This window comes from Chiloscyllium plagiosum, unplaced genomic scaffold (assembly GCF_037043375.1).
Source record: "Chiloscyllium plagiosum isolate Xiang-an unplaced genomic scaffold, Cpla_swu_hap1 HiC_scaffold_12, whole genome shotgun sequence".
Lineage (NCBI taxonomy): Eukaryota > Metazoa > Chordata > Chondrichthyes > Orectolobiformes > Hemiscylliidae > Chiloscyllium > Chiloscyllium plagiosum.
In genome coordinates, this window is record NW_028270150.1 from 3,378,131 (window position 1) to 3,397,606 (window position 19,476).

General features: G+C 46.0%; 1 protein-coding gene across 4 annotated transcripts in view; it reads right to left on the minus strand.

The window, feature by feature from the left end:
- Positions 1–263: 263 nt before the first annotated feature.
- LOC122555437 (1-acyl-sn-glycerol-3-phosphate acyltransferase gamma) overlaps positions 264–19,476 on the minus strand; it is an 86,657-nt gene continuing 67,444 nt past the window's right edge. For all 4 annotated transcript variants that reach the window (XM_043701434.2, XM_043701437.2, XM_043701436.2 and 1 more), the window contains exons 8-9: positions 10,571–10,769; positions 264–4,041 (exon numbers count right to left, since the gene is read on the minus strand). In XM_043701434.2, coding sequence (XP_043557369.2) covers positions 3,953–4,041; positions 10,571–10,769 — 288 coding nt within the window. In that variant the 3' untranslated portion in view covers positions 264–3,952. The remainder of the gene's footprint in view (positions 4,042–10,570; positions 10,770–19,476) is intronic.

Here is a 19,476-nt window from a genome sequence, read left to right on the forward strand (position 1 = left end):
ACTGCTATCTGTGTCAGAACAATATTCATACAGAATGGCTGAAGCAACTTGAACAGCTGAACGGTTCCTGCTCTCTATGTAAAACGATCTTTAAAACAGATTTCGAGATAACTCTGGTCACCAGTCCAGGAGTGTGGGGAGGGAGGAAGTAGAGAGGGGAAGAGACAGTGAGGGAAGGAAGGCAGGGAGTGAGGGAGAAAGGACAGGGTTGGGAGGAGATGGGGAGGGGTCAGGAACAACAACAGCATCAAATGCAAGACGGGCAGAGTGGAACGGTTTATTTGTTTATTCTGAAATGCAAGGTTATAACGCAGCTGTCAGCCCAGTTTTGGGAAGCTGGTGCATGATTCATCCAGTTCAATGTTTTAAATCCCTGAAAGTTCTTGTATATAGTCAGCAGAAACATGCAAAATGGAGAGAAACAGGTGCTCAGGGCCACAGGCCAAACGACAGGAAAACTGTATTGCATTGATGAATCAGTATTCTGTCCCATTTAAATAACTGTTCATACACAGATTCATCAATGCAAAACCCCAATATACACCAACCCCATGGCTCCAGTGTACAGTCAAACTTCACTAATAGGTACACCAGGCCACACTAACATCAGTTAGGATGGTTTAACAGAGGGAAAAACAAACAAACATTCAGAGCCAGAGCTGCTAAAGGACTGAGACACTCTGGGAGAAAATGGCAATAAAAAGCCCACGCTCCATGACCCATGTACAGTATTTAACCCGGGTACACTGGGAGTACAGAAACAGGGTTAGATAGAATAAAACCTCTCTACAAATGTCCTGATCAAACACTCCTAGGACATGTACTGTACGGGGTTAGAGAGAGAGTAAAGCTCCCTTTACACAATCCCATCAAACATTCCTGGAACAGGGACAGCACAGGTTTAGGTAGAGCAAAGCTCCCTCTACTCTGTCCCCCATCAAACACTCCCAGGACAGGAACAGCACGGGGTAGATACAGAGTAAAGCTCCCTCTACACTGTCCCCCATCAAACACTCCCAGGACAGGGACAGCACAGGGTTGGACACAGAGATAAAGCTCCCTCTACACTGTCCCCATCAAACACTCTTGTAACAGGGACAGCACGGGATGTATAGCTACAATCTGCATTGACTGTTCATAGGAAGGACAAAAATGACTGGCCAGCACACAGCTGCCTCTTAGTTACAGTATGACATTATAAAGCCTGAAATGTCGCTCCTGCCTTATTACATTCTTGCATGCTGCTTTTATTACAAAGCAAGGAATTGTGAAAACAAAACTCAACCAAAGTCCAAGTTGTTACAAGCAGCTTGCAATCCCAATGAGGAAAACTGGTCATATCCCTGGCTCAAACCACAGTCTATTCAGACATACACATTAAAGGGATGGTTCCACAGTTCCCTCAAAGGAATTAATGGAGTTTGTGTTTACTTCTGTACGCAGGTTACCTACACCTGCAGCATATGCCACCTCCCAGCCCAATTGTAAACAATTTTAATCCCACAATCAAGCTGGTTTATGATAATTACAATCCAGCTGAAGTTGGGTTACAGCAAACATATGTCCCCATTATTTGCGTGCCTACCCTTGGCTTCTGTTTTTAGGAATTTCTGGTGTTTGCACTTTTATTCATCGCACCAAAACATGTAGGTTTTATTTTTATTTTGACTCATGCTTCACCCAATCATCACGTGAGCAAACCCACAGACAGGCAACTCACTTTCCTGCCAACAAGGTGGTTAGGATGAACCTGCACCCAGGCTGGAGAGGGAGCGAGGTGACAGGTTTGTTTGGTCAGTCAAATTCAGGTAAATTTGCAAAAGTGGTCAGTAACTGTAACTAGGTCTTCTTTAAAACAAAATATAACTCAGCAATAACTGATCAGATTCACAGTACTCTCAGGTGAACACTAGCCCTTTCAGAGAAGGGTGCAAATGACAGACATAATCATAGGAGACTCTCATTTTATTATAGATCAACTGTTTTCCAGCTCATCCCCTTAGACTCTGAGCTTGAAATCTGTATGGGTTAGTATCTGAAAATAGAGACCACCCAGAGTAAGTAAAAGCAGACGCCACAGAAACAGAGATGTGTACAGAATGCAGCCAGAAAGGGGCAGCTTCTCTGTTATGAGACAGAGTTACCTTAAAGGATGGAACTGTTCAATCCTTTAAGGAGATTAACAAATGGAACTCGACTGATCCAAACTCAGCACAGTCAGAAGTTTCTAACATTGAATATTCAGAGTGTAAAGGAGGTATTAGTGAGAGATTAAAACAAGAGGGTGCACAAAGAGCCCCAGAATGGAGTTGGTCAAGGATTAAAAATACATGCAAAAAGATACATGCAAAACTGCAATTAGTTCCCAGCTCACTCAATTCCACTGAATACCTGGCAGCCTGCTAGTCAATGCCCAGGCTCCTGGTACCCAATGGACCCCACCGTGAAAGCTTTGCTTTCTCACTGTTAATGCAGAAGGTGCTTTCCTAAATGTTGACTTGGATCATCTGCTGATCTACAACATTTCTCTTGATCCCAGTTCTGGTGAACAGCAGGAAGGTCCCAGGGGAGAGACTAAAGATCTGGTCCACTGGGATCAGGATGTCAGGAGGAAGGTAACATTGCTGCCAGGACTCAAACAAAACTGGATAACTTGGAATGTTTATTAAGGGGTAGAACTTTCCTTCAACCTCCATCAATCCATTCAGTGAATAACATTCAGTCTGAACAAATCAAAGGGTCTGACTCTGTTCTATATTGGGACCCAATTGTTTTTGGTGGGGGGAGATGGTTCGGTCTCTCAGCTTAACACAGACCTCTCAAGACTAGGAAAGGAGGATACTCAGAGCACTCTGCCCCATTCAGATGCAATGAATCAATTGCAGCTCCTTCAGAAATCTTTGGGGTCTGATCCTGGGTGCAGTCAGTTTAAGGACATGGAGACAGAGAGATACTGGATGATGTGTGTCAGAGATCCATTTTCACCCGTGACTCACATTACCTTCATAATCTCTCCACTTCATGCTCCAACACTCAGTTATTGATTTGACAAAATTAAAGTGGGAATTGGATTCTCTGCAAAAGGATGGAGAGTGGAGTCTTGGTTTCGATGGCAGTGAAAGGGGCAAGGGGAAGAGAGAAATAAGGGGCATGAAAAAAGATGCTCAAAAGCTGGAGGAAGAAACATTAGCCCAGAGATGGACGAATATGTATGGGAGGAGGGCGGATTGAGTGTGGAGACAGAGATTGATGTATCGCTCAGAGAGACATAAAGTTACTATTGTGTATTGTAGATGAGAGAAACCCACCCTGAAGTAGAAATTCAGTCATGTCAGTCAACAGCAACAGACTACACTCAGTGTCCTTGGTTACTGACCCATTAGTGAAGTGTCAGTGTAGTGACCTACGACAGCATGGTAGGATCAAGTGGGGCATGGAACATGATCAGTCAGCATACATCATCAAAGGTAATGAGAGCAGACGGTTGTAGTCTCAGTCTCTCCTGAAAAACACAACCTTTTGATATATCTCAAAATCTTAAAGTGGAGGCAGTGGGGGATGAAAACAATTGGAAAGATGTGAGTGTGACATGGAGACGGTGAGCATGAGATGGCGAGGCTGGGAGAGGTATACAGCATGTTTGAGATAGAGACAGCAAGCAAGTGGGAAAGAAAGAGTGAAAGGCGAGGTAAAAAGCAAGTTGACCTGGGATGAGAGTGAAGCCAGCGGATGTTGAGAGTGGACAGTTGTGTCTGAGTATAGTCCATGAGACAGGGTGGGTGTCAGTAATGTGGACCAGGGGGTTAGTGCAGCTGTCCATTCAGGAGCTGATCATGGAGCAGCTGATTCCTGACTCCTGGCCACTGTTAGTTGCTGTCAGTTGAGAGCAAAACATTCCTAAAAAATTCAGTTATTTTCAATAAGCAGCTTGGAAGTCTTTCCATTAATATTTCTACATCCTCTTCTTAAACTCCTGATTTCCATAACTAGAGCCTTTTCCAATCTCCGTCACTCCAATAAGCCTTCGTACAGAGAAGGATGCTGTGAAAACAGGGAAAGGATACATTAAAATCACAGCAGAGACACGATGCTGAAAAACACCACAGCAAAATTAATCACAACAATCTCAGGACTTACTAACAAGTGGTTACATTTAGAGATTAACCTACACATTAACCAGACAGAACGCAACAAGTCTTGAGACTCCCACAATGTAGAAGACCCTGAAAGAGCACAGGAAGAGACAACTCCCCTGGTGTTTGCCCATAGCATTGCAAAAATAGTTGGCCAATTCTTTCTTAGTCGTTATGGCTGAATCCACTTGAATATTTAGGCAAGGACATTGCAAATCACAGCTGGGATGCACATGGAGGTCAGACCAAGTAAGGACACGAGGTCTCCCTCTCTCTCTCCTCATTGGCAAAACGATCACTGAATCCCCCACCAACATCCTGCGAGTTACCATTGACCAGAAATTTTACTGGATGAGCCATATAAATAGTGGTTGCAGCTCAGAAGCTAGGAAACCTGCAACAGGTTAAGTCATGTTCTCTCCCCTCAAAGTCTGTCCACAACACCAAGGCACAAGTCAGAAGGGTGATGGAATACTCCCCACTTGCCTCCAACAACACGCAAGAAGCTTGACACCGTTCAGGACAAACTGTGTACCACCTGGAGATGCAATGCAATGACTCACCAGGGTACCTTCCAAACCGATGACCACTACCATCTCGAAGGACAAAGGCAGCAGATGCAAGGGAAGCAGAGGCGGAGAGGGGACTGGATAGAGGGGTATAATCTTTTGAGGGGCATGGGCAGGGTGGACAGAAAGCATCTATTCCCCTTAGATGAAGGATGAATACCAAGGAGGCAGAAACGTAAGCTGAAAGGAAGGAGATTTAGAAGAGGGTTTTTCTCCCAGAGCGTGGTGGGGCTCTGGAATATACTTGAGTGTAGTTGAGGTTGGAAACTTCACAGCCTTTAATAAGTGTCATAATCTTCTAGGTTATGGACCAAGTGCTGGCAAGTGGAGCTATTGTAAATTTAGAGTAATTTTTAAGTCAGTGTAAATTCAATGGGCTGAAGGGCCTTTTCTGTAATGTACGATTCTCTGCAAACACCACCCCCTGCAAGTTCCCCTCCAAACCACCCACCATCCTGACTTGGAAATAAATTGCCATCTCTTCAGAGTTGCTGGATCCTGGAATTCCCTCCCTAAGGGCACTGTGAGTCTACCTACAGTACAGGGACTGCAGCGATTCAAGAATGCAGCTCACCCTCACCTTCTCAAGGGGCAACTAGGGATGGGTCATAATTGTTGGCCTAGCCAGCTACACTCACTTCTGATGAAGTTCCCACAAAAGGTTAGGTCATAAGATGAGAGCTGCATTGTGTTGGAGATAGTATATTGGCAGGGAAGGAGAATTCGATCATAAGCAAGATATAGCAAAGGGTTCCTTTTCAGGCTGGGGACCCGTGACCAGTGGGATTCCACAGGAAACACTGCTGTAACCACAACAGTTTACAATATGTTAATTACTTGGAGGAAGGAAGCAAAACATACTGAAGCCACGTTTACAAACAGAACAAAAATAGATGGCCAGGTTAACTGCGAGAGGCATACAAACACGTTAATTGAGACACTCAAGGCCTAACTGGGGAAGTGCAGTATTCCTACAGGCACCTGGGCATCACTGGGCCAGGACCGTCCAAAGTGGAGGAGCAGCATCTGGGAATGTGTTGAGCATCTTGAGGCTTGCCATTGGATAAAAACGGAAGCCAGGGGAAAACAGCAAAAAGAGCTACCCACCCCATTCCTGTGACCACCACCTGCCCCAAGTGTAACACAACTTGTGGTAGCTGTATCAGTCTGTCCAGTCACCTACTGACTCAGTCAGAGTGGAAGAAAGACATCCTAGTCTGTAAGGGACAAACAGTTTAGAGAGAGATATTGATAGGTTAGCTCAGTGGGTAAAGAGCTGTCACATGGAGTACAATGTGCGGAATATGTGAAGTTGCTCATTTTGGAAGGGAGATCAAAAGGACAGAATATTATTTAAATGGAGAAAACCTGCAGAAAGCTGCAACGCAAAGGGACCTGGGGTAACTTATGCACAAAACACAGAAAGCTAACACAAGCTGCAAGTGTAGAAGGTGATGGTGAGACCACATCTGGAGTACTGCGAGCAGTTTTGAACATAGAACAGGACGGCACAATACAGGCCCTTCAGCCCTCAATGTTGTGCCGGCCTTTTATCCAACTTTAAGATACATACCCTGCATTGTACTATCTTCCATGTGCCTATCCAAGAGTCACTTAAATGTCCCTAATATATCTGAATCTACAATCACTGCTGGCGGTGCATTCCACACACCCACTGCTCTCTGTGTAAAGAGCCGACCTCTGACATCTCCTTTCCTTCAATCACCTTAAAATTAAACCCCTTCATGATAGCCATTTCTGCCCTGGGAAAAAGTCTCTGGGCTATCCATTTTATCTATGCCTCTCATCATCTTGTACACCTCGACCAAGTCACCTCTCATCCTTCTTCACTCCAATGAGAAAAGAACTGCTGATGAAGGGCTTATGCCCAAAATGTTGATTCTCCTATTCCTCAGATGCTGCCTGACCTGTTGTGTTTTTCCAGCACCACACTCTTGACTCCAATGAGAAAAGCCTCAGCTCCCTCAACCTTTCTTCATTTCACATGCCCTCCAGTCCAGGCAGCGATCTGGTAAAACTCCTCTGCACCCTCTCTAAAGCTTCCACAACCTTCCTATAATGAGGTGACCAGAACTGAACACAATATTCCAAGTGTTGTTTGACCAGGGCTTTATAGAGCTGCAGCATAACCCCTGCTAAACTCAATCCCCTGCTAATGAAAGCCAATACACTATACACCTTCTTAACAACCCTATCAACTTGGGTAGCAACTTTGAGGGATCTATGGACATGGACCCCAAGATCTCTCTGTTCCTCCACACTGCCAAGAATTCTGTCTTTAACCCTGTAATCTGCATTCAAATTCAACCTTCCAAAGTAAATCACTTCACACTTTTCCAGGTTGAACTCCATTTGCCACTTCTCAGCCCAGCTCTGCATCCTGTCAATGTCCCATTACAACCTACAACAGCCCTCCACACTATCCACAACTACACCAACCTTCAAGTCATCGGCAAACTTATTAACCACCCTTCCACTTCCTCATCAAAGTCATTTATAAAAATCACAAAGGGCAGAGGTCCCAGAACCGATCCCTGTGGAATACCACTGGTCACCGAGCTCCAGGCTGAATACTTTCCATGTACCACCACCCTCTGCCTTCTATGGGCCAGCCGATTCTGTTTTGATCCCCTTATTTAAGGAAGGATATCATTTCACTGGAGGCAGTTCCGAGAAGGTTCACTCGGATAATCTCTGTGATGGGGGGATTATCTGATGAACAAAGGCTAAACGTAAAGAGATTCTTTTCACTGGGGTTTAGATGAAGGAGAGGTGATCTCACTGAAACAAAGGGTTCTTTCGGGGCTTGACCGTGTAAATGCTGAGAGCATGTTTCCCCTTACCGCAGTCTGGAACCAGAGGGCATAGTGTCAGAATAAACGGGCACCAATTTGAGACAGAGAAGAGGAGGAATTTCTTCTCTCAGAGGGTTAAGAGCCTTTGTAACTCCTCCTCGCAGAGAGCTCTCGGAGCAGAGACTTTGGGTGAATATATGGTTGAGTTTTAATCTAATCTTAGGAATAAGGATTAGAGTAGTCCCCAGATGGAAGTATTAAACTGGGGCAAGGCTAACTGCCTCAATATAAGGCAGGAGCTGGGGAAAGTAGATTGCGTTGGGGGGGGGGGGGGGGGGGGGGGGAGGGCACAAGGGATGTTTGAAGGCAAATCCATATCTGAATCTTTTAAAGGCCAGTTGATTAGGTCAAAAAGGAGGAGGAAGCATATGCAAGGCTCAGGAAACTGAAGACTGACAGAGCTCTCAAAGGATACAAGGGAAGCAGGAAATAACTCAACTATGGAATTTGGAGGGCTCGAAACGGGCAAAAACAGGATTGAGGAAAATCCTGAGGCGTTTTAAACTTCCATATGGAGCAAGAGGGCAGCTAGGGAAAGGGCAGGTTCATTCAAGGAGAAAAGAAGGAATGTGTCTGTGGAACCAGAGGAAGTCAATGAGATCCTTAATGAATACTTTGCAGTGGTATTCACAAAGGGGAAGGACATGTTGGATTGTCCGTTGAGAAAGGGTATGTTGATATTCTGGGGCACGTCAATATTTAAAAGAAAAAGGTGGTTTGGGTGTTTTACAAAGCATTAAGATAGACAGGTCCTAGTGTGATCTATGCCAGTTTGCTGAGGAAATTGTTGGGCCCTTCTACATCATCTTTGCATTGTCTTCAGACACAGGAGAGGTCCCAGAGGACTGGAGAGTAGACAATGTTTAAAATGGGCAACACAGATAATCCAGGAATGACAGGCTAGTGAGATTTACATCAGTGATTGGGAAATTATCGGAGAGGATTCTCAGATACTGGATTTACTCACATTTGGAAAAATATGGACTTATTAGTGATGGACAGCATGGCTTTGTGTGGGGAAGGTCATGTCCCTCAAACTTGATTTGAGAGTTTTGAGGAAGTGACAAAGATGATTGATGAGGTCAGTGCGGTGGGTATTGTCCATGTGGGCTTTAGCAAAGCCTTTGACAAGGTCCCTCATGACAGGCTGATAGAGAAGGTGAAATCACATGGAATTCACAATGAGCTGATAAAATCGATATAGAACTGGCTTGGTCATAGGAGACACTGAAGATCTGTGAACAGTGGTGTTCCACAGGGATCAGTACTGGAACCCGTTGTTTGTAATATATATAAATGATTTGGAGGATTATGCAGGTGACCTGATCAGTAGGTTTGTGGATAACACAAAGACTGGGGTAGCTGTGGACAGTGAGGAGGATTGCTAGAGGATACAGCAGGATATAGATAGGCTGGAGACTTGGGCAGAGAAATGGCAGATGGAGTTTAATCTGGACAAATGTGAAGTGATGGATTTTGGAAGATCTAATGCAGGAGCAAAGTATGCAGTAAATGGCAGGACCCTTAGTTGGATCACCATACAGAGGGATCCAGGTGCATAGATCCATACCTTCCTGAATGTGGCAACATAGGTAGATAAGATGGTCAAGAAGGCAAATAGCACACTTGCCTTCATTGGTCGGGGCACAGATTATTAAAAGTTGGCAAGTTCATGTAGCAGCTGTATGGAACTTCAGTTAGGCCACATTTGGAACATTGTGTACAGACCTGGTCGTCACACAGAAAGATGTGGAGGCTTTGGACAGGGTACAGAAACGATGAAGGGCTTTTGCCTGAAACGTCGATTTTCCTGCTCCTCGGATGCTGCCTGACCTGCTGTGCTTTTCCAGCACCACTCTAATCTGGACTCTAATCTCCAGCATCTGCAGTCCCCACTTCTGCCTAGGGTACAGAAACGGTTTGCCAGGATGTTGCCTGGTTTGAAGAGATTGAAAAAACTTAGTTTGCTTTCACTTGAACATCAAGGATGAAGGGCCATCTGACAGAAGTTTCCAAAATTATAAGAGGCGTGGATAGAATGAATAATCAGAGTTTTTCTCCCCATAAGTTTAAGGTAAATGGGGATAAGCTTAAAGGAGATGTGAGAGGCAGGTTTTTTTTTTTTTACACAGAGGGTGGTGAATGCCTGGAATGTGCTGCCAGAGGACATGGTGACCACAGATACAATAGCAATGTTTGAGAGGCATCTTGACAGATACGTGCATAGAGAGGGGGTAGAGGGATATGCACTGCGTAGAGGCATTTAGATTCAACATTATGTGTCGGCTCAGTCTTGGTGGGCTGCAGGACCCGTACCTGTGCAGTGCTGTTCTTTGTTCATGTGTACAGGGTCATAATGACAACACATCCTGGTAGAGTATACAGTTTAATTCCCTTAATTGAACATGGTATGAGCGCATTAGAAAAATTCAGAGGAACTTCATTCAACTCATTCCTGGGATGAAAGACTTACTAGGAAAGACTGGACAGTTTGGGCCTATGTCCACTGGAATTTCAAAGAGTGAGAGGTGATTGTATAGAAATAAACCGGCCTTGGGGGGGGACCTGACAGGATAAAATCTGAGAGGTTGTTTCTTCCTCTCTAAGGTAGAAATGAGGAGATTTTGTTTTTCCCTGCTCAGAGGGTCATCAGTCTGTGGAATTCTTTTTCCCAGAGAAGTGGAGGCTGGGTCATTTACTTAAGACTGTGTTCGCTAGAATGATGATCACCAAGGGGTCATAGGTTATAGGGGACAGACCGGAAACTCTGTAGATCCAAGACCATAACTAGATCAGCTGCGACCATATTGAAAGGTGAAGCAGATTTGAGGGACTGAATGGCCTAACTCCTACTGCTCACTCCCATTATTCTGCTCAGATGCTGAAAATCTGGAATAAAACCATGTCAGAAATACTTGAGACATTAACTTTGTTTCTCGCTCCACTGGTGCTCAGACGGGCATTCCCAGCAATCATTTGTCTGAAGTGTTACCTGCTCCGACGAACAGCAGAAACGAACAGATGACAATAGGGGAACCGCTGACAAATACTCCAAACACAAAGTTAAAGAGTGGAGTCAGGAGCACGATCACCCAGAACAGCCAGTTCAGGAAGGCCCAGGGTCGACGTCTCGGCTGGATGGCCTGCCCAGGGAAGGTACCATCCTTCACATACTGCTCCTGAAGTGCATCCTGGTAAACAGAAAGATACAGTCCCGTTCAATTGGTCCCTACTTTGACAAGTGGGGTGGGCTCAGGTTTAGGTAAGACCCCTCCCGTCATTCTACAATTTAGAGGAAAATCACATAACCAAAAGGAAAACATGCGAAGCAGGAAAAAAACAAGTTCAGGATGAAGATTCATCTTACGCTACCTCAGAGTAACAAATAGCAACGAGAAAAGTTCATTCACCCAATGGATGGTAGAAATATGGAAGGTGCTGTCTGAGAGGCTTGGGGAAGTAGAAACTCTCGTAACATTTCAATAGCATCTGGATGAGGACTTAAAATGCCAGTTGAGTGTGTGGTGTTGGAAAAGCACAGCAGGTCAGGCAGCATCTGAGGAGCAGGAAAATCGATGTTTCGGGCAAAAGCCCTTCATCAGGAAATGTCGACTCTCCTGCTCCTCAGATACTGCCTGACCTGCTGTGCTTTTCCAGCGCCACACTCTCCACTCTGATCTCCAGCATCTGCAGTCCTCACTTTCACCTACTTAAAATGCCAGGGCAGGCTAAGCCACGGACCAAGTGTAGGTAACTACAGGATTATTGTTGTTTCATGTTTGTTGGTCAGCATAGTCATAGTGGGCAGAAGGACCTGCTTCTATGCTGGATGACTCTTTAAGACTCAATGAGAAAGGGAACAGCGACAAGCCCTGAAGGCAGAGATACCCCAGGTGCCTGGTGGGATGTGTGGGAATGGAGACAGGTCACTGTTTTCTCAGTAAGTTCCAGGTGGGATCAACATTGGGACAGCACACTCAGACTGATCAACAGGCACTGGAAATGAGACTGAGGAATTACAGAGACATTAACTCTTCAGTTTGACTGACAGCTGACAAGGTGCATTCGATGGGCGAAGATAGTGGTTGGGCAGGTGAGGGGGGTGGGGTTAGACAGGGTCACTGATGAGCTCACAGGAGGTGACACTGTGGGGAGGAGGAGCATGATCAATACCGAACTGGGGAACCAGACCTCACTTCTGTTCTGTCTCCTGATGTCAATGAACACTTTGTCGGTGTTCACTAGTCAGAGGGAAGATATAGATATAGATATAGGGTGAAGGACTATAGTCTAATTTCTTTCAGCATATCAGACAGAGAGAAACGTCTAAGTGGATCAAAAGTAGAATAAATCTCCAGGACTGGGTGAGATGGATTCCAGGCTGATGAGTGAGGCAAGAGGAGAGATGCTGGAGGACCGGAGGACAGCTAATGTGATCCAATTACTCAAAAAGACAGCAAGGGATAAACCAGGAAACTAGAGGCTGGTCAGTCACCTCAATGGGGGTGGGGGGGGATATTTTGAAAGACAGAATAAATCTGCATTTTTAGAGACTGGAATTAATCAGTCAGCACGTTTTTGTTTAAGGACAGTCTAAGCTTCATGATTGAAAAATTCAAAGACCTAACTGGGTGCCTATATGAGGAGGTGACAAAATAATGGCTTTAAGTGGTTTATTTTGTCCTTTTTTTTCATAATGAGAAAGGTTTTAAGACAGACGTACCAAGATGTCTACGGAAAACTCCTAAAGTGAACAGCTTGTGATGCCTTGGTGTGTTTTTCTTTCAAAAGTTGGAACAGTAGAAGCAGCCTGATGGATGTGGTCAGCCCCCTACACAACCAGGATGTTTAGGTTTAGGTTTTCAGTAGGAGCAGTTGTTTGGGAGTCTGTTGCTGCAGTACATCTCTCCCTGCTACACTCTCTCGGAGTACTCTTGATGTTTTCCTCCTGGGCTGCTGGAGTGGCATCTGTTTTCGCAATCATCTGAAGGGTGTGTTTATTGGATGATACTATAATGGAACAGTTTACTAGTAAAAGTTACTGCATCCATTATTAAAGTTACTGTGTCTATTATTAAAGTTACTGTGTCTATTATTAAAGTTACTGTGTCTATTATTAAAGTTACTGCGTCCATTATTTTGGAAAGCATTCCTAGAGAGGAACAGCTAAGCCAGTTGTTTTCTTTATTGTTTCTTTTGTTCTATTTTAACTATAATCATAGAGTCATAGAGATGTACATCATGGAAACAGATCCTTTGGTCCAACCCGCCCATGCCGACCAGCTATCCCAACTCAATCTAGTCCACAGTGTCTGAATAAATTGTGTTTTGCTCAAAGCAGAATGGTGCAGGAGGGAGGGATTCCGGTATTTGGATAACTGGGGTTCTTTCTGGGGAAGGTGGGACCTCTACAAACAGGATGGTCTGCACCTGAACCTGAGGGGCACCAGTATCCTTGGGGGAAGGTTTGCTAGTGTTCTTGGGGGGGGTTTAAACTAACTCTGCAGGGGCATGGGAACCCAGACTGTAGCTTTAGGGTGCAGGACCTGGAGTGTAGGGAGGTTAGGAACATGGCATCAATCTCAAAGGAGGGTGCCTGTAAACAGGAAAGTGCTTGAAGTGTGTATACTTCAATGCAAGAAGTATACGAAATAAGGTAGGTGAACTTGCAGCGTGGGTTGGTACCTGGGACTTCGATGTTGTGGCTATTACAGAGACATGGGTAGAACAGGGACAGGATTGGCTGTTGCAGGTTCCAGGATTTAAATGTTTTAGTAGGGTCAGAGGTGGGGGTAAAAGAGGGGGAGGTGTGGCATTGCTTGTCAAAGATAGTATTACAGCTGTGGAAAGGACGATGGATGAAGACTCGCCATCTGAGGTAGTTTGGGCTGAGGTTAGGAATAGGAAAGGTGAGGTCACCCTGTTAGGAGTTTTCTACAGGCCTCCTAATAGTCCTAGAGACGTAGAAGAAAGGATTGCGAGGATGATTCAGGAGAAGAGTGAAAGTAATAGGGTGGTTGTTATGGGGGACTTTAACTTTCCTGATATTGACTGGGAAAGCTATAGCTTGAGTTCGTTAGATGGGTCGGTGTTTGTCCAATGTGTGCAGGAGGGTTTCCTGACACAATGTGTAGACAGGCCAACAAGAGGTGAGGCCATACTGGATTTGGTTCTGGGTAACGAACCAGGCCAGGTGTTAGAATTGGAGGAAGGTGAGCACTTTGGGGACAGTGACCACAATTCGGTGACTTTTACTCTAGTGATGGAGAGGGATAAGTGTGCACTGCAGGGCAAGAGTTATAGCGGGGACAGGGAAATTATGATGCGGTGAGGCATGGCTTAGGATGTGTGGCCTGGAAAAGTAGGCTTCAAGGGAAGGGCGTAATTGATATGTGGAGCTTGTTCAAGGAGCAACTATTGAGTGTCCTTGATAAGTACGTACCTGTCAGGCAGGGAGGAAAGGGTCGTGTGAGGGAGCCGAGGTTTAATAAGAAATTGGAATCCCTTGTTAAAGGGAAGAGGACGGCCGATGTAAAGATGAGGCGTGAAGGTTCAATTGGGGCGATTGAGAGTTATAAGGTAGCCAGGAAGGACCTGAAGAGAGAGCTAAGAGCAGCAAGGAGGGGACATGAAAAGTCCTTAGTTGGTAGAATTAGGGAAAACTCAAAGGCTTTCTATAGGTATGTCAAGAATAAAAGAATGACTAGGGTAGGAATAGGTCCAGTCAAGGATAGTAGTGGGAAGTTGCGTGTGGAGGCTGAAGAGATTGGGGAGACACTGAATGAATACTTTTCATCGGTATTCACTCAGGAACAGGACATTGTTGCCGATGTGAATACTGAGTCACAATTAAGTAGAATGGACGGCTTTGAGGTATGTAGGGAAGAGGTGTTGGAAATTCTGGAAAGGGTGAAAATAGATAAGTCCCCTGGGCCTGATGGCATTTATCCTAGGATTCTCTGGGAAGCAAGGGAGGAGATTGCAGAGCCATTGGCCTTGATTTTTATGTCCTCGTTGTCTACAGGATATGGTGCCAGTAGACTGGAGGATAGCAAATGTGGTTCCCTTGTTCAAGAAGGGGAGTAGGGATAACCCTAGCAACTATAGGTCGGTGAGTCTCACTTCTGTTGTAGGCAAAGTCTTAGAGAGAATTGTAAGGGATAGGATTTATGAACATCTGGATAGGAATAATGTGATCAAGGATAGTCAGCATGGTTTTGTGAAGGGCAGGTCGTGCCTCACAATTGAATTCTTTGAGAAGGTGACTAAGGAGGTGGACGAGGGTAAAGCGGTAGATGTGGTGTATATGGATTTTAGTAAGGCGTTTGATAAGGTTCCCCTTGGTAGGCTACTGCAAAAAAATACGGAGGTATGGCATTGAGGGTGAGTTGGAGGTTTGGATTAGGAGTTGGCTGGCTGGAAGACGACAGAGGGTAGTAGTTGATGGTAAAGGTTCATCTTGGAGTGCCGTTACTAGCGGTGTTCCGCAAGGATCTGTTTTGGGACCATTGTTGTTTGTCATTTTTATAAATGACCTGGAGGAGGGGCTAGAAGGTTGGGTGAGCAAGTTTGATGATACGAAAGTCGGTGGAGTTGTAGACAGTGAGGAAGGATGTGGCAGGTTACAGCGGGATATAGATAAGCTGCAGAACTGGGCAGAAAGGTGGCAAATGGAGTTCAATGTGGGTAAGTGTGTGGTCTGAGTAACAAAAAGATGGGGTACTGGGCTAATGGTCGGATACTTGGTAGTATGGATGAGCAGAGGGATCTTGGTGTCCATGTACACAGATCTCTGAAAGTTGCCACCCAGGTAAATAGTGTGGTGAAGGAGGCATATGGCGTACTGGCTTTTATTGATAGAGGAATTGAGTTCCGGAGTCCTGAGGTCATGCTGCAGTTGTATAAGACTCTGGTGCGGCCGCATCTGGAGTATTGTGTGCAGTTTTGGTCGCCATACTATAGGAAGGATGTGGAGGCACTGGAACGGGTGCAGAAGAGGTTTACCAGGATGTTGCCTGGTATGGTAGGAAGATCGTATGAGGAAAGGCTGAGGCACTTGGGGCTGTTTTCATTGGAGAAAAGAAGGTTTAGGGGTGACTTGATAGAGGTGTACAAGATGATTAGGGGTTTAGATAGGGTTGACTATGAGAACCTTTTTCCACGTATGGAGTCAGCTATTACGAGGGGGCATAGCTTTAAATTAAGGGGTGGTAGGTATAGGACAGATGTTAGGGGTAGATTCTTTACTCAGCGAGTCGTGAATTCATGGAATGCCCTGCCAGTAGCAGTTTTGGACTCTCCCTCTTTATGGGCATTTAATCGGGCATTGGATAGGCATATGAGGATAGTGGGCTAGTGTAGGTTAGGTGGGCTTGGATCGGCGCAATATCGAGGGCCAAAGGGCCTGTACTGCGCTGTATTCTTCTATGTTCTAGTTTGACAAATTGAATTGCATCTGGAACACAGCACCTTACATTTACCTTTAAAATGAGAAAAGGTTGGGGTCTAGGTTACTTTCTTAATATATTTTGAGGGGGTCTGGTCTGGTCCACAAAAATCACAATAATTTTGATGTAGTCTATCTGGACTTCTGCAAGGGCTTTAATAAGGCCTCATATGGGAAACTGAGGGTGAAGGCACAAGCCAATGATAGCCAAGAAAATCTGGCTAATTGGATACAGAATTAGTTGAGTGGCAGGAAGCAGAGTGTGATAGTTGAGGGGGGGGTTGATGTGTCTGGGATCAGAGTATGATAGTTGAGGGGGATTGGTGTGTCTGGGAGCGGACTGTGATGGTTGGGGGGTGGGGAGGTTACTATGTTTGGGAGCAGAGTGTGATGGTTGAGGGGGGGGTTTGGTGTGGCTCGGAGCAGAGTGTGATGGTTGAGGGGGGGTTGGTGTGTCTCAGAGCAGAGTGTGACTGTGTGAGGGAGGGTGGTTGGTGTGTCTGGGAGCGGACTGTGATGGTTGGGGGGTGGGGAGGTTACTATGTTTGGGAGCAGAGTGTGATGGTTGAGGGGGGGTTTGGTGTGGCTCGGAGCAGAGTGTGATGGTTGAGGGGGGGTTGGTGTGTCTCAGAGCAGAGTGTGACTGTGTGAGGGAGGGTGGTTGGTGTGTCTGGGAGCGGACTGTGATGGTTGACGGAGGGTTGGTGTGTCTGGGAGCAGACTGTGATGGTTGACGGAGGGTTGGTGTGTCTCGGAGCAGAGTGTGATAGTTGGGGGGGTTTGGTGTGTCTGGGAGCACAGTGTGCTAGTTGGGGGGGGGGGGGGGGTGGTGTGTCTCGGAGCAGCGTGTGATGTTTGGGGAGGGGGGGGGGGTTGCTGTGTCTCGGAGCAGAGTGTGATGGTTGAGGGGGGGTTGCTGTGTCTCGGAGCAGAGTGTGATGGTTGAGGGGGGGTTGGTGTGTCTCGGAGCAGCGTGTGATGTTTGGGAGCGGGGGGTTTGGTGTGTCTGGGACTGTGATAGTTGTGGGGGGGTGGGGTTTGGTGTGTGTGGGAGCAGAGTGTGATTGGTGAGGGGGGTTGGTGTGTCTGACAGCAGAGTGTGATGGTTGGGGTGGGGGGGGGGGGAGGGTTGATATGTCTGGGAGCAGAGTGTGATGGTTGAGGGGGGGTTGGTGTGTCTGGGAGCAGAGTGTAATGGTTGAGGGGGGGAGGGTTGGTGTGTCTGGGAGCAGAGTGTGATGGTTGAGGGGGGGGGAGGGTTGGTGTGTCTGGGAGCAGAGTGTGATGGTTGAGGAGGGGAGGTTTGGTGTGTCTGGGAGCAGAGTGTGATGGTTGAGGGGGGGGGGGGCGAGTTGGTGTGTCTGGGAGCAGATTGTGATGGTTGAGGGGGTGAGAGTTGGTGTGTCTGGGAGCAGAGTGTGATGGTTGAGGGGGTGAGAGTTGGTGTGTCTGGGAGCCCGTGTCCAGTGGGGCTCATCAGGGATAAGTATTAGAGACCATCATGTTTGTGATCTATGTGAATGAGTTGAACGGAGAAGGGTTGACAGATGAGATGAAAAATGGTGGGTTGGTAAGTAGTGAAAAGGAAAGCTTAAGATTTCAGGAAGATATATTTGGGCTGGAGCAAGTCAAATGGTATGCAAGCGAATAAGTGAAAGGTGATGCACTTTAGCAGGTCAAACAAGGAATAGGTGATGAACAGTAGGAACCTGGGAAGCATTGAAGTTCAGAGGGACCTTGGTGTGCATTTCCATGGTCCCTTTCGCTATCAGAACAGGCAGATAAAATGACTAAGGCGGCATCTTTATTAGCCAAGTCAAAGAATTTAAGAGCTCAGGAGATTATCCTGGAAGAGTATAAAAAGTTGGCATTCCACAGCTAAGGCACAGTGTGCAGTTTTGGAATTTTTACTGTAGGAGAGATGTAATTGCACAGGAGAGGGAGAGAGGAGGTTTACCAGGAGGTTTCTCAGGCTGGAGTGTTTTAGCTGTGAAAAGAGATTGGAATAACAAAGGAGACAGAGGGTGTACGTGACTACTATGTAAAATTGTGAAGGGCATTGTGTTGCAAAGCTGGTCGCTTTTCTTCCAAAAGCTAGAACATAGAACAATACAGCACAGAACAGGCCCTTCGGCCCACGATGTTGTGCCGAACATTTGTCCTAGCTTAAGCACCTATCCATGTACCTATCCAATTGCCGCTTAAAGGTCACCAATGATTCTGACTCTGCCACTCCCACAGGCAGCACATTCCATGCCCCCACCACTCTCTGGGTAAAGAACCTACCCCTGACATCCCCCTTATACCTTCCACCCTTCACCTTAAATTTATGTCCCCTTGTAACACTCTGTTGTACCCGGGGAAAAAGTTTCTGATTGTCTACTCTATCTATTCTCCTGATCATCTTATAAACCTCTATCAAGTCACCCCTCATCCTTCGCCGTTCCAATGAGAAAAGGCCTAGCACTCTCAACCTATCCTCGTACGACCTATTCTCCATTCCAGGCAACATCCTGGTAAATCTCCTCTGCACCCTCTCCAAAGCTTCCACATCTTTCCTAAAATGAGACGACTAGAACTGCACACAGTACTCCAAATGTGGCCTAACCAAGGTTCTGTACAGCTGCAACATCACCTCACGACTCTTGAATTCAATCCCTCTGCTAATGAACGCTAATACACCATAGGCCTTCTTACAAGCTCTATCCACCTGAGTGGCAACTTTCAAAGAGCTATGAACATAGACCCCAAGATCCCTCTGCTCCTCCACCTTACTAAGAACCCTATCATTAACCCTGTATTCCACATTCTTATTTGTCCTTCCAAAATGGACAACCTCACACTTGGCAGGGTTGAACTGCATCTGCCACTCCTCAGCCCAGCTCTGCATCATATCTAAGTCTCTTTGCAGCCGACAACAGCCCCCTCACTATCCACAACTCCACCAATCTTCGTATCATCTGCAAATTTACTGACCCACCCTTCGACTCCCTCATCCAAGTCATTAATAAAAATTACAAACAGCAGAGGACCCAGAACTGATCCCTGCGGAACTCCACTTGTAACTGGGCTCCAGGCTGAATATTTACCATCTACCACCACTCTCTGACTTCGACCGGTTAGCCAGTTCTCTATCTAACTGGCCAAATTTCCCTCTATCCCATGCCTCCTGACTTTCCGCATAAGCCTACCATGGGGAACCTTATCAAATGCCTTACTAAAATCCATGTACATTACATCCACTGCTCTACCCTCATCCACATGCTTGGTCACCTCCTCAAAGAATTCAATCAGACTTGTAAGGCAAGACCTACCCCTCACAAATCCGTGCTGGCTGTCCCTATTCTAGCAGTGTCTTTCCAGATACTCATAAATCCTATCCCTCAGTACCCTTTTCATTACTTTGCCTACCACAGAAGTAAGACTAACTGGCTTGTAATTCCCGGGGTTAT